The sequence below is a fragment of the Equus asinus genome, chromosome 5 (genome assembly GCF_041296235.1).
Source record: "Equus asinus isolate D_3611 breed Donkey chromosome 5, EquAss-T2T_v2, whole genome shotgun sequence".
Taxonomy (NCBI): Eukaryota; Metazoa; Chordata; class Mammalia; order Perissodactyla; family Equidae; genus Equus; species Equus asinus.
Window position 1 is genome coordinate 28,145,522 of NC_091794.1, and position 15,357 is coordinate 28,160,878.

The window sequence follows — 15,357 nt, forward strand, 5'->3', positions numbered from 1 at the left end:
TAAAAATTATTTTAAAAACCTACCTAGTTCATTTGCATTATTAGGAAAAAATTGTGGATAGCAAATTAATTTCATTTTCCTATGCCTTTAAAGAACATTGTGATGAGAACACTAGTAAAAAGTAGACTTACAGGAGTATGCCATGTAAACATTATCTAAAACTCTCCACAAACGAAAACAAAAGTCAAACCATTGTAAGAAAAGTCATAAATATTTTCTAGGTTATGTCAGTAACTATAAAAAGGAGAAGAAAGTAATCTATTAAATGTTGCTTAGAATTTTCTTCTGCTTTTCAATTTTTTTTTTTTTTAAAGATTTTATTTTTTCCTTTTTCTCCCCAAAGCCCCCCGGTACATAGTTGTGTATTCTTCGCTGTGGGTCCTTCTAGTTGTGGCATGTGGGACGCTGCCTCAGCGTGGTTTGATGAGCAGTGCCATGTCCGCGCCCAGGATTCGAACCAACGAAACACTGGGCCGCCCGCAGCGCAGCGCGCGAACTTAACCACTCGGCCACGGGGCCAGCCCCTCTGCTTTTCAATTTTAAAAATTTGGGCTAGGGGCCAGCCCCGTGGCCGAGTGGTTAAGTTCACGTGCTCCACTGTGGCGGCCCAGGGTTTCACTGGTTGGAATCTTGGGCACGGACATGGCACCACTCATCCATCAGGTCATGCTGAGGCGGCGTCCCACATGCCACAACTAGAAGGACCCACAACTAAAAATACACAACTATGTTCCAGGGGACTTTGGGGAGAAAAAGGAAAAACAAAATCTTAAAAAAAAAAAAAAAATTGGACTGTATCAATTTCTTATATGAAGCTTATCAAAAATCTAGTCTCCAGAAAATACTTGCAAATAATTTCCCTTTATCTGTATATGACTTTAAAGTCTGACCTATTTCTCTAGTTCTCTATCCAGTTTGATTTAATGAGTTCTACCAGCCTCTGAATATAATACTGTATGTTTGTTATATTTGTGCCTTAACTTTAAAAATCCAGGAATCCAGCTATTCAAACATAAAGATTTTTATGCCCACTAACTATTTTGTTTTAGATTGTTTGTGGGTTAGTTTTAGGGAAGTTTTTTTTTTGTAGTCACCATAAGATACCAATCATATGAAATGACTAATTTTCCATTATCTATAGTTTTATGGAATAGTAGTGTGTAATATTTTCAAAATCAACTTTTTGAAAAGACTTCCTTCCTGAGGGAAATGTGAATTTGACTAGGAATTCCCAATAGTTTTAAAACCTGACCCTGTGCTTCATAAAATCTAGGTATAACTTGAAAGCATCATTCTGTAATATGAAATTTAACTGAAGAGATCATATTTTGTGTGATGTGATTGAAGTAGCATAAAAAGTGAAACGTTTTGTATCTTATGTGAATTGTTGAGCTTGTTTCTGCTTGCTTTCAAATCTCTAAGTTTGTTGTGTCTATTAAGATTCTTACATGTCTATAATGTATATTTTTTGGAGACGTGAGATCTACCAAAGTAATCTTTCTGTGTCAGGCCATTTTCTCAGTGTGGCAGCTTCACGATAGGCTCAAAGCAGAGCTAGATAGATTACTATTAACCTGCATTTCTCTTCTGTTTTTTGTGATAAATTCATGAAAGATGAATGAAAAAGGAAAACAATTAAATATTAATATAATTTATGTAGTAATAAGCTGGTAAAACTGGTAAAGATGCTGAATAATTATATGCTATGCTCAGTCTTTGTTGAACTAGAAAATATAGCTCAAAGCATAAAATGTATTATACAGTTTCTTAAAGCATTTTGTATGCTGCTAGTACAGATATAAATTTTTATTTTTATTTGCTTTTTGTTTTCAACTCAGAAGTGTATACATAGATTAACGATAAACTCTACTTATGTGTGGCCTTAGAGTCTCTGCTATCATTTAGTGACAAGTGGGTGAGCAGGTGGGAGGAAGGTTTATTTGGCTGATGATATCTTACAATCTTTGAAATTCTTAGTGATCCCACCTTCCTTGTGAAAAGTTTTCTTTTTCTCAGGTTTATATAGATATATCCATAGTGATTATATCCCTTAATTTTTTAGGAGCAGCTTATTAAGTTAAGGCGGTATCTATATTTCATAGCTGTGACGATAGAGTCAGAAAATAATAGTAGAAGTATGCCCAAGTGTGCTAAGTCCTCCAGAACTTTCTGTACTATAACACTTGAAGACAATGTTTGAATGTGCTGAAATATTAGTGATGCAGATTCCTAGCAGTTGGAATTAATTGTACAAATGCATATATGTATAAAATGTGAACAAAATGCAAGATATTTTTGACTATTTTATTAGGTTATGAGCTTAAGCTTATTCCTTTAATTCTTGCTTTATTTTCGTATCATGCTAGTCCTTTGCTTATTTTGCACATTTGCGTTTTCATTCTTTTACCACCTTTCCCTTATGTTTTAATCCTGCCCCATTTTTTCACATGACAGGAAAAAGCCCGATCATATCAGGTACCAAATGGCTTCCTTCCCCTCACCCTTACCTTACTCCAGTTTCCTCTTTGGCACGAGAAAGCTCATAATTAACCTGCATTTCTGTTGGATTACTTGCAATGGATATAAAATCTCTTATGTTTTAAATTGGGAAGAAAACAGAAACATATTTGAGAAATGGAGTTATAGCTTTTCATTGCCCATCTCCTCAATTTGTTTTAATCTGGAAAAGAACGTTTGATGTGTTTATAGCTACCAGAAGAAGATATAGATTGAGTAATTTGAATACCTTTATATCTTTTTTTTTTAAGAGACATAAGCTAGTAAAGTTTCTTGAAAAATTTTAAACAGTAACTAGGAAATAATCCCTTTGAGAATAACCATATTACTTATGTTGTAAGGAAACATTGTCAGTTCCTAGATTTTTTTTGTTTGTTTACTATGTTGGTCTTTTTCCCTGTGAAAAAGTAAATTCAAATTGAGATAAAGGAGCATACATGTTCAAGCTTTTAGTTTTGTTAAATGTTTACCTATTTGGCACCTATATGAATGTGTGCACAAATCCATCATCTGTACAGTTTTATTGATAAAACTTCTACATATTTAGAAGTTTGACTTTTACCCATATTCTTGATATCAAGTCACAGTTCTGGGACTGGTGGTCAAATGTGGTAAAAGATACCTGCTTTATTTTTTATATATTTTTTCCCTCCCTCCCCCAAATTTTGCCATCTGGAAGCTCTTGTTAGACTTTTAAAATTAATAATATTTGTTTATGAATTAATATTTTGGTCTAAAATATTATTTTATTGAGTTATTTCAATGTGAGATAGATATACTGTGGTGTGGAGTGGGTGTTTTATTTTTCTTAGTGAACCAAGAAATTTCCTTTTTAAAAAACTGTCTTATTTTTTGGCTTCGTGGTCAGTTTCTGAATCTTGTAGAATATAGTGTAGTTGTCAGCACAATGCTTTCCAAAGTTTGTCTTTTTTGCTATTTAATTGTCCTTTTAAGTATCTTCAAATTGTACATGGCATGAACTTAAATTCTTAAGTACTTTTTCTGTTTTCCATGGTCTATGAACTATCTCATTTTTTCTTTTATTAGAAATGTTGCTGATAATCACTAGGGTTATCTACAGAAGCAATTAAAAATTATAATCCTTTTTACTTAGCTATTAAAGTCTTGATCAATGTAAATGAGTATAGTTTGTTTTTTTTTTAATGGCAGAGGAGGGGAAATAATGTCATAAGACATACAGATCTTAGTAATTGAAATTGAAAATTTTTTTCTACCTAGCATACATCATGATTTTTTTCCTTAGGAGGCATTGTCAAATTAAGATGAATTTATAGTATCTTTCCTGAGTGTTCAAAAACTGCTGATGTGAGAAAGTCAGCCAAAAGCTGTTCGATGGCAGGGAAAGTAGCTTTCAAAAATGTATATGATCTGTAAAGTTAATAATCAGAGGAAGTGGTCTCTGACAAAAGACATAAGTTTTTATCTAGTATTTTATTATTATTTTTAGAGGCTATTAGCCTAAGATGCTGCAGGTCAAAAGAAATTTATTTTTTGAAAACCTCAGAAGCATGAAAAGTTCACATGGTTTTATGGGTGTTTCTCATTTGTGCGATAAAACTCTTCGTAGTTTTTCATCAAATTATGTGATATGATTACTATAAAACATAGGGATTTTTATTAATATAGTTCACCTTACTTAAAGTGATTTTTTAAAAAAAAACCACTTTGTAATCAATACCAGAGATTGTTTCCATTGCGTGTCATCCCATGTGGCAGGGCTGCACCATTTTGTGTGTTTGTAGGCATTTCCTTTAACACTTCTAACCAACTATGTGTCCCAAAGCAAAGAAACCCGGAAGTTCTTCCTTTTCTAGCCCGCCTCTTGATGATTTGCGTTTAGAGGCAACTCACTTGGTTTTATCTAGATGCTTATTTAACAAATCTCTATTTTAATGGTAAAGATGATACTTTTTTAAGTAGCAAGAAAACCTAACAATCTGTCTAGCTTAAAAATAGGAAAGCATGTAATTATTTTCTCAGCTTTAGAGAATTAACTTAACTGTTTAAAATAGAAATTCTAAATATGTCTAAATACAATTTCTAGTGCTTTGTATTAGTATCAGTGAAAAGGTAGAATCTCTATCTGCTAATAGATTAATAACTAATGTTTACAATAGGAATCATCTCATGAAACTAATTTTAAAATAATGACTCAAATATTGTTTTACCTTTCATGCTTGATGAGAATTTTTGCTTCCTTTTATGAATGGCTTTTGGCTGTAAATTTTTTTTGTAAGTCTTTAGGTCCTTTTACTGTTTTAATAAATTAGAATTAGTAAATATGTCATACCTAGTGTAGCTTTTTCTTCCAAAGAAGATTGCAGTAAATTGTTTGCATGATAATTTACAATAAAGAGCAGAAAAATATAAATAGTTGGGTGAAGCATTTTTAGTTAACTTTGATTATTCTGCTTTGAAGTAGTTTATATGAAAGTAAGGCAAAGTAAATTGGCGATTATCTCCTGTTTGATATCAGTTCTAAAATGATGATTTAATTTCACGTTTTGCTTAACAAATCAAATGCTTGCTGAATTAGCTACAGAAAGGTTAAAAACAAAGCACCATTTATTTCAATGTCTTACTGTATGCAGATGGATAGTCTTATTTACAGTATAAATTTATTCGTACTTTATAATAAAAGCAATTATTTGAGGGGAAGGATTTTAATTATTTTTGAGGAACTTCAGAAAACTAAGTTTTTACTTTAAAACAGTTATTTGGTGATAGCATAAAGGATAACAGCTTTTGTTAGCATTTAAATTTCTGACATAAAATGAATCACAATATAGTAATTTTATTTTCCTAATCTGTGGTTTTAAAATTGTTGTTTACTTTCAGTAGTTATCTCATTGACATCAGTGTATATAAAGCAAAAGAAAACAATACACTTCTCAAAACATAATTGCCATAAACTGACTTTCTAGTGCTTTCCCAAATATTTCATTTCTAACAACAACTGAAATAAATTATGTTTGTGAAAACTTAATCTATTTTGTATTTATTTAGACGCTGGTTTTCAATACAGAACAATCAGTTGGTTTACCAGAAAAAGTTCAAGGTAGGTGTCTTATTAGGTAATGAAGTGAAAGCCCAGTGAGTGCCCAGTTTCAGTTCTTTATCTACTTGTCTTGATAAAGCGTTGAAGTTCATAAATGCTCGTGTGCAAAGTTATTATTTGCATATTAGTTTTATCTTTGGATGTGTTAAAGAAGACTCAAAAGTGGAAAGCATCAGCATACCATCCTTAAAAGCAGAGCGATTATGAGTCCTGAATTCATAATTCACAGCTTTGAAATAGACTTTTCTGTGTCCCAGAATTATTATTTTTATTTCTTCATATATTTCTTTGTTCAGCTGTGTGACAGGAATAACACTACCACTCCGTAGTACTATTTTGAGGCTGAAGGAAAAGATGTCTTTTAAGAAATATCACCTTAGGGCCAAAGGTGATAATATAGAAAGGTTAAAAATGCCGTTAAATTTAGTAAGCTTGAGGTAATTTAGATAGCAACCTCTAAATTTGTTAATATTGTTTTTATGTATTTGTTTTTCTGAACTAAGGGTGAGGAATTTTTATTTGTTTAAAAGTCATACTGAGATTACGTGTGACTTGAGAATATCAAAAATAGAAACAAAGAACCACTAGTTAATTGATGACTTGATTTTTACCTAGTTAGCCTTTGTAAATGATATATTCAACTGTAAATTAATTAAGCTCTTTTATATAAGCTATTTCATTTAATCCTTATACAGCAATTTTATGAGGCAGGTAAAATTATTAACAGGACAGAATTACTTTTATTAGTTCTATCTATGTTGATAACTTCTATCTCTAATTTAAAATAAGATAAAATATAAATCTTTAAAATCGGACCATTTATTCCAAGTAATATTTCTAAGTATGTCATTGTTGGTAGTAGGATTTAAAACCTAGGTTGAAAACATGGGAGTTTTGTTTCGTTAATGTAGGATAACCCCACTGTGGTAGTGGAAGATCTCCGGCTCTGCACAGTGAAGCATTGTGAAGACATAGAACGACGATTCTGCTTTGAGGTGGTCTCTCCAACAAAGTGAGTGGTTCTAGAGAATTTGGAAGTTGCTTTATGTTTCTATAGTTTGTCTTAAAGAACTTTCCAGAATAGAAAAAGATTTGTGTTTCACTAGTGAATATCTGTGCTAAAGAGGAAAAAAGTATTTTAAAAGGAAATTTCACTAATGATTATAGGTATTACAGTCAGATATTTATGTAATTTCTGCCCGGTATCATGTTCTTTATATTCCATAAAGATTATTGATGTGGCCATATGAAAACTTTTTAGCTTTCATGATGATGAACTGAAGTCATACATTAGATCAATTTCTCTGATAACTATCATTTCATATTTCTACCCAATAGAAAAAATTAGTAGTGGTAGTATGTTTCTATGGTAAATTTAAAGTTTGTTTTCAATAGGTAACTTATTTCATTGGTACCTTGATTGCTTTTTGAACATACTCTGTCGTGAAGATAGGTGAAATAAAACCTTTCAACAGAAATTATTGTTAGAAAATTATTAAATAGCAAAATGGGCAAAAAAAGTAAACCTTATTTTTTGGGGGGTTAATTTTGTATCTGAAAAAACGACGTCATTTCATTTTAGAAGCTGTATGCTTCAGGCGGATTCTGAAAAGCTGCGCCAGGCATGGATTAAAGCTGTTCAGACCAGTATCGCTACTGCTTATAGAGAGAAGGGTGATGAATCAGAGGTTAGTAAACAATACTGCAATACCAGATGATATATTGCCAAAGTTTTTAACTTTAGTTGCAACATTGTATGATTATAACATTCTTTTTTTATTGAGATATTGAGAATTGACATATAACCTTATATTAGTTTCAGGGGTACTACGTAATAATTTGATATTTGTATACACTATGCAATGATCACCACAATAAGTCTAGTTACCATCTATCACTGTACATAGTTACAAAAGCTTTTTTTCTTGTATTGAGACCTTTTAAGATTTACTCTCATAGCACCTTTCAAATATGCCATACAGTATTAATAACTATAGTCATCATGCTGTACTTTACATCCTCATGACCTATTTATTTTATGACTGGGAGTTCGTACCTTTTGACCACCTTAACCCATGACATTCTTTTTTATGGAGGATGATTTTTGTAATTGAAATGGGTTTTATATGTAAAATCTAGATTCAATTTCTCTTTTGTTTATTTCTCTTGACTTTACCTATCATTTTAATTCAATATTTGAATATATGTCCAAAATTGACAGGTATTCTGATGTATTTTTCCCCACAATATTTTATTATTTTAATTAATAAATAATATTTTAACAAATAATAAAACAATATTTTAATTAATAAAATAATGAACGTGAAGGGTATTTAAAATTAAAACTAGGTAAGAAGCAAAAGGGGAAAGTTCAAATTGTCTCTTAGTTGAAGTCTCCCTGGAGAAGGAAAGCTGGATATGGAGTCTTAGGGCATAGTCTGCCTTCAGCTTCTTCCCAATGAATTTACAAACTCTTTTGACCAAGGCCATGAGTAAGTCTTGAGAAATGGAACTCACCACTTGCTTCAGTGGCTTCCTGAAAATGAGGCTTTTGTGAGTCCCTGCATGTCTAAAAATGTCTTTATTTCATTCTCACATTTGTTTGATAGTTTGGTTGGGTGTGGAATTTTTAGTTTGGAAATAAGAATTCTTAAGAATTTTAACAGCAAAATAAAATCTTTGGGAAAAAAAAAAGGGGGCTGGCCCCGTGGCCGAGTGGTTAAGTTTGCGCGCTCCACTACAGGCGGCCCAGTGTTTCATTGGTTCGAATCCTGGGCGCGGACATGGCACTACTCATCAAACCACGCTGAGGCAGCGTCCCTCATGCCACAACTAGAAGGACCCACAACAAAGAATATACAACTATGTACTGGGGGGCTTTGGGGAGAAAAAGGAAAAAAAAATAAAATCTTTAAAAAGAAAAAAAAAGGTTCCGTACATGTCCCCAGCGCGAGTCGGCAACCTAGTCCGCAGCTCTCTGAGCCCACAGCCTTTTTCCGCCGCCGTGTTGCCAAGATGTCGCTTTCAAACAAGCTGACGCTGGACAAGCTGAACGTGAAGGGGAAGCGGTCGTCATGAGAGTGGACTTCAACGTTCCTATGAAGAACAACCAGATAACGAACAACCAGAGGATCAAGGCTGCTGTCACAAGCATCAAATTCTGCTTGGACAATGGAGCCAAGTCAGTTGTTCTTATGAGCCACCTGGGCTGGCCTGATGGTGTCCCCATGCCTGACAAATATTCCTTGCAGCCAGCTACTGTTGAACTCAAGTCTCTGCTGGGCAAGGATGTTTTGTTCTTGAAGGACTACGTGGGCCCAGAAGTGGAGAAAGCTTGTGCTGACCCAGCTGCAGGGTCTGTCATCCTGCTGGAGAACCTTCGCTTTCATGTGGAGGAAGAAGGGAAGGGCAAAGATGCTTCTGGGAACAAGGTTAAAGCTGAGCCAGCCAAAATAGAAACCTTCCGAGCTTCACTTTCCAAGCTAGGGGATGTCTATGTCAATGATGCTTTTGGCACTGCTACTTTAGTGAGTACTTCCTACAACCTAGAACATGCTCCTATATAATCATGCTGTAGCCATCAGAATCAAGAATGAGCACTGAAACATTGCTATCATTTAATTCCCAAAGATCAAGTTTTAACATTTGTCCCAGTAATTTTCTTTTTTTTTTAATATTTTTTTTAAAATTATTTTTCCTTTTTCCCCCCAAAACCCCCTGGTACATAGTTATGTACTTTTAGTTGTGGGTCACTTCCAGTTGTGGCATGTGGGATGCTGCCTCAGCATGGCTTGATGAGCGGTGCCATGTCCACACCCAGGATTTGAACTGGCGAAACTCCGGGCCGCCGAATTGGAGCGTGCGAACTTAACCACTCAGCCAGGGGCCGGCCACAGTAATGTTCTTTACAGCAAAAAATCCAGTCCAGAAGCACAGGTAGCGCTTAGCTGTCATGACTCTTCAGTTTCTTTCAGTCAGGAATACTTCCTTAGTCTTACCTTGACCTTCTTGACCTTGATAACTTTGAAGATTATAGACTAGTTATTTTGTAGAATGTCCCTCAATGTGGGTTTGTCTGATGTTTAGTCACAAAGTTATGCATCTTTGGCAGGAATATATATAAATGATGCTGTGTTCTTCTCACTGCATCCTCTCAGTGGCACTTGATGTTGATTTCTCCCATTATTGGTGATGTTAACATTGATCACTTGATTAAGGTAGTGTCTGCTAGACTTCTCTGCTGTAAAGTTACTTTGCTAGGTAATAAGTATTTTGTGGGAGAGATACTTTGAGACTATGTAAATAATCTGTTCCCCATCAAGCTTTACATTTTTTTAATGTAATTGTGTTAGGATAGGCCCCTATTTTGTTCAGTGTGTTATAATCCATTACTATTGTTATTTATTTTGTTGCTTAGATTGACCTAAGTGTGGCCAGTGGAGTTTTGGCTTCTATATCCTTTTGACATGCTCTCATTAATCTTTCAGTTCTTAATTTCTAGGCATGATGAGGTGTTCCGGGTTCATCTTCTTGTACTTTCTTTGTACTAGCTCTGAAATCAGCAGTTTCTCCGAAGAGCTCTAGTCCCTTTTGGTGGGGAATGTTTTTAGAAACCAAGATAAAGGAATATATGTATGCATATACACATATATACCTTTACGTCTATATTTCTTTATATATCTATTTATATTGAAAACCATTAGTATGTGTATTGGTATCTCCAGTTCTAATCTAATACAACAGAGTTTGTTCTAATTCTCTCCCTTTCCATATAAATAACTCCTTTCTTTGCAGAGAGAAATCTGGCTCCCATTTATTTTTAACATGTTTATTTATATGATCAGTATCCCCTGTATGTAAGCAGTATCCTTTCTCTGCTGCCACTTGCTCCCTCACCTGACTCAGACTCCGACACCTCCCAGTTGTGGCACTCCCACTCCGCATTCCTCTCCCTCCTCAGGTTCTCACTTTCCTTGCTGGGCTATCTCCCTGTGCAGATACCCTCCTTATCCTGCTTGGATCCAGCAACCTGTATGGGGTTGCTCTCATTTGGGGATATGCTCCTCACCTAGCTCAATGATCTCTGGAATGCCGTCTCCCCACACTTTCTTTGCTTGGCCCCACCTAATGGCTATTGAATTGAATTTTCAGGAAGGACAAGGCAAAGGCCAAATTATATTTCTAATGACTCTATACTAAAATACTGGCTTGTTAAGGTTGAAATGTTTTTAAACCAGAAGACTTTTTAGGTCATGTTTTGTTTGTTTGTTTGTTTTTGCTGAGGAAGATTTGCCCTGAGCTAACATCTGTTGCCAGTCTTCCTCCATTTTATATGGGAGCTCCCGTCACAGCATGGCCACTGATAGACAAGTGGTCTAGATCTGTGCCCAGGAACCAAACCTGGGCCGTTGAAGTGGAGCACGTCAAACTTAACCACAAGGCCACCAGGGCTGGCCCTAGATCATGTTTTTAATTGCTTAGGATCCCCAAACTGTATCTTTGTGTTTGGTCATTATTGGTATGGACTTTGCTGTGCACTTAAAAAATTAGCTTTTTACTTATCCACCACCTTTTGCTTTTCTCCTGGTTCCCTAATAGCCCATGAGATTTTTAGACATTGTGTATTCTATTGTTGATATGCTGCATAATTATAATTATGTAATCAATCTGTTCTTTAGTAAAAGGCCATACTGTTTCCAGGTTTTCACTGCACTAATTGAAACAGCTTGTTTGCAGTTCATTGAATACTTTGGAAAAACTTGGTATAAAATATTTATTTTATTCTTGAGTTTCAATAATCTAGTGTTTACTCCCTCCATCTCTCACCATGCATGTTTAATTAGTATTCCCCTTTCTTTTTGCCCTCCTATCTTGTACATATGTTCATTGTGTCAGTTATTTTTCCTGTATGTATACACACATGTAATTTTCAATGTTTGTATGTTTCTCCCCACGAGGCTAAAAGCCAATTGATGGAGGAACCTGTATCTTTTTATCCTTGAATCTCTAATGCCTAGTACAGTGCCCAGCTTAGGCCCATTATAGGCCTTCAATTTATTGATTGGAAAAGCTTTTGTTAGGAGCATGTAGTGTGCAGTATAGTATTACAATCTTTTTTTTTTTTTTTAAACAAGTAATTCTTAATTCTTTTAGAAGCTGGATAAGAAATCATCTCCATCCACAGGAAGCCTGGATTCTGCAAATGAGTCAAAAGACAAATTGCTGAAAGGAGAAAGTGCGCTGCAGCGAGTCCAGTGCATCCCTGGCAATGCCAGCTGTTGTGACTGTGGTCTGGCAGACCCGCGGTGGGCCAGCATCAACCTGGGCATCACCCTGTGTATTGAGTGTTCTGGGATTCACCGGTGGGTAGGCCATCCTAGTGTGAGAGACTTCTTTTGGATAAACACGCATTATAAATTATCATGTCCTGTTGGTTAGAGAGCCCTTTTCAATTGCCCAGTTTGACTGCCAGTTTGTATCTCTTTGTTATTTTTGTAAAGTGGTTAAAATTTTGGTTTGTGAAATCTTTTGAGGACTTTGGTTCACCATTCATTATAAACCAGAAGATCTATCCCTGCTTATACACGTGTTGAGGGCTATATTGGAGACTATGTCACATTAAAAGAGAAAAATAATTTGCATAATCTGCAAATAGAGTAGAGACTTGATAGTTTCATATATTAATAGTCTTTTTTTCCTCCACTTAGGAGTCTTGGAGTTCATTTTTCAAAAGTACGTTCTTTAACTTTAGACACCTGGGAACCTGAACTTTTAAAGGTAAAATAAATATTTGCTTAAGAACATGTCATATTTTCACATAAAAAGTCAGAATTTTAGAATCTTAGTTTACAAATATATGAGTTTCTCAATGTTAACAATGAACTAATTTGTGTTGGAACACATCTGAAGGTATTTTGGCAAATCTGGTGTTTTCATATTGGATTTTAAAAATTGCTAAGTTATATAAAACTCTTAGCTCCAAGTCAGTTCACTTTTTAGGAAACCAGTGTTCCTATATTTTTATGTTTTCTCAAAAAATATCTTAGATTCTGTGCCTTAATTTTAATCTTTCATAATTATATAAATTCTTGTTAAAAACATGAGATATAGTGCTATAGTAAGCTCCATAATGGATTGGTATAGCATGTTGTTATCATTGCGTTATTTTAGCATAGGACCATTTGCAAATTTATATTTGTCAGGGTAGTAGTCATCAAACCAAGACATCCCTTTTCCCTGTGTAAGGATTCATGTCTGTGAAAATGTCATAAATAATTTTAGATCACAACTGGATTTCTAATAAGATTTACAAAACTGGTATCAGTTAATAGTGTATTTCTTTTAATTCCCACCACTTAGTTTACCATATTGTAAAAAAAATACTTCAGTTTAAAGGTTGTAGTATACTCTCCATTTGTTTCTTTCTGAAAATTGTGTTCTTAATGTGCTTGTGTTTTTATTTCAAGCCATAGATAAGCTGGTAATCCTGTCTGTTGTGTAAACTGAAAAATTTGCTGTGTGGAATTATTGTGTAAACACCTAATGAAAGTGATAAATTGGCTCGTAAGGTAGAGCCCTATTTAGATAGATTCTATTAATTGTTATGAATTCAAAGGAGAAGAAAGTGGAGGATTAAGAGGTAGAAATCTAATATCTGCATCAACTTTATGTGTAGATGTGAATTCAGTGGATTCAATTTAGGAAATTTGGTTGAAACACAAGTGTCTGATACATTTAAAAAAATGACCAAGGGGCCAGCCCCAGTGGCCTAGTGGTTAAGTTCAGTGTGCTCCACTTTGGCAGCCTAGGTACAGTTCCTGGGCGTGGACTTATACTCCTCTCTGGCCATGCTGTGCTGGTCGCCCACATACTAAAAAAGATAGAGGAAAATTGGCACGGATGTTAGCTCAGGGCGAATCTTCCTCAGCAAAAAACAACAAAGACCAAAACTTTTGAACACTATGTTTTGAAATACTTTTGTATAAACTGTAAGGAGAAAATAGTTTACTTCAATTCTGAGTTGTTTAAAATTTCACCTGTCTTGCCGTAGGCTTCTTTTGTCAGTTAATTTCTCAGACATTGTGAATGATATGCAGTATTGTGCTAGTCATAGCGGAGGGATAGAAAACTAGCAAAAGATGGGTGAGGAGAAACCCTTTCTTGTAGGAGTGGTAAACTTCTAGAGGAGGTATTCTGGTGAAGAACGGCAGAATGGTGATACTGCTCTCAGTCCTTGTCTCATTTTGTTTTAACTTTAAACTTTGTAGAATGAGCAGTTACAGAATATACAAAGGAATTAATTAGCTGTACTTCCTTTAATGGCCAGCTCTGGTGGTCTAGTGGTGAAGAGCTGGCTCTCTCACTGCTATTGCCTAGGTTTGTTTCCCAGTCAGAGAACCACACCACCCATCCTACTATGACAGCTGCATGTTGCTGTGACACTGAAAGCTATCCCACTGGTATTTCAAATACCAGCAGGGCCACCCATGGTGGACAGGTTTCACTGGAGCTTCCAGACTAAGGCAGACTAAGAATAACGACCTGGCTGCACACTTCTGAAAAATTGGCCATGAAAACCCTATGAATAGCAGCAGAGCATTGTCTGATACAGCACCGGAAGATGAGAAGATGGTGCAAAAAAGACCAGCAGAGTTCTGCTCTGCGGTACACATGGTTGCTAGGAGTCAGAATTGACCGGACGCATTAACGAGAAACTTGCTTTAATGACTTTTTTAGTATTTTAAGGAATTTATCGCTTGTTTTTCTATTTTCCTGCCAAACAGCTTATGTGTGAGTTGGGGAATGATGTTATAAATCGAGTTTATGAAGCTAAAGTGGAAAAAATGGGAATAAAGAAACCACAACCAGGACAAAGGTACTATTTCACCTGTCTTCATGTGTTACCTTTTTTTTTCTCCTAATCAGGAATATAGCTATGATTTTATTTTACTGTAAGTAATATGTAATATTGAGATAGACTGTTTAGAAGAGATCATTACTGTTTAAGTGTGGCTGTCTCTTTCTTGGGTATGTTAATTAGATAATTATGTTTTATTGATCAGATAATCAATTATAGTCTCCAGATGAAAGAGAATCTTAAAAATTAAGGCTACATATGAATATGAAAGCGCTTAGCAGTTAAAGTAGACCAAAGTTATGTTAGTGGCAGGCCTTTTAAAAGGGAATCTGTTCATTAATGTGTCTAAGGATCAAGTTTCTACTACCTACAATGAATAATTTTACATTCTTTGACTTAGTTCAGCAAATATTTGTTAATCACATACTTCATACATGGCATTATGATGTTGAATTAAAGGTGAAAAGGGTAGCTTCTTTTTGCAGATAATACTTAATTGCTGTGTTTGAAATTATACTTCCATTTCTACATATGGAGGCTCATTGAACCAAGTGGCTAAGAGTGCTTTCAGGGTACATGAGCGCTTTTGTTGTTGATATTGTTTTTAGTCTTTATGATTCTTTGTTTTTAGCATTAAAATTTTATTTGCCGTAATCTTATGTTGAGATTTTATGTTTGACTAAATCTTTATGTATAATCAATACTATTTTAAAATTATTGCTCTCTAAACTGGTATCACTTAAATCCGATTATTTATTTGCTAAAGCATGGCTGTTTGAGGTATTTCAGACCTTGAAATATCCTGTTTTAGTCAAAGACCTAAGCATTTTAACAATATATAAGAAAGGAAAGGTATAAAACAGATGTAGCTTTTTATGATTGTATCATAAATCAAAAGTTTAAA

The 15,357-nt window shown here is 34.7% G+C and overlaps 1 protein-coding gene across 4 annotated transcripts in view; it reads left to right on the top strand.

Annotated features, from left to right (window-relative positions):
• Window positions 1–15,357, top strand: part of ACAP2 (ArfGAP with coiled-coil, ankyrin repeat and PH domains 2) — a 144,226-nt gene that overhangs the window by 111,437 nt on the left and 17,432 nt on the right. For 2 of the 4 annotated variants that reach the window (XM_070509147.1, XM_070509149.1), the window contains exons 11-17: window positions 2,455–2,475; window positions 5,545–5,596; window positions 6,508–6,608; window positions 7,179–7,284; window positions 11,750–11,958; window positions 12,304–12,373; window positions 14,380–14,471. In XM_070509147.1, the coding sequence (XP_070365248.1) occupies window positions 2,455–2,475; window positions 5,545–5,596; window positions 6,508–6,608; window positions 7,179–7,284; window positions 11,750–11,958; window positions 12,304–12,373; window positions 14,380–14,471 (651 nt within the window). The remainder of the gene's footprint in view (window positions 1–2,454; window positions 2,476–5,544; window positions 5,597–6,507; window positions 6,609–7,178; window positions 7,285–11,749; window positions 11,959–12,303; window positions 12,374–14,379; window positions 14,472–15,357) is intronic. The other 2 variants (XM_070509148.1, XM_070509150.1) reach the window with 1 other exon arrangement.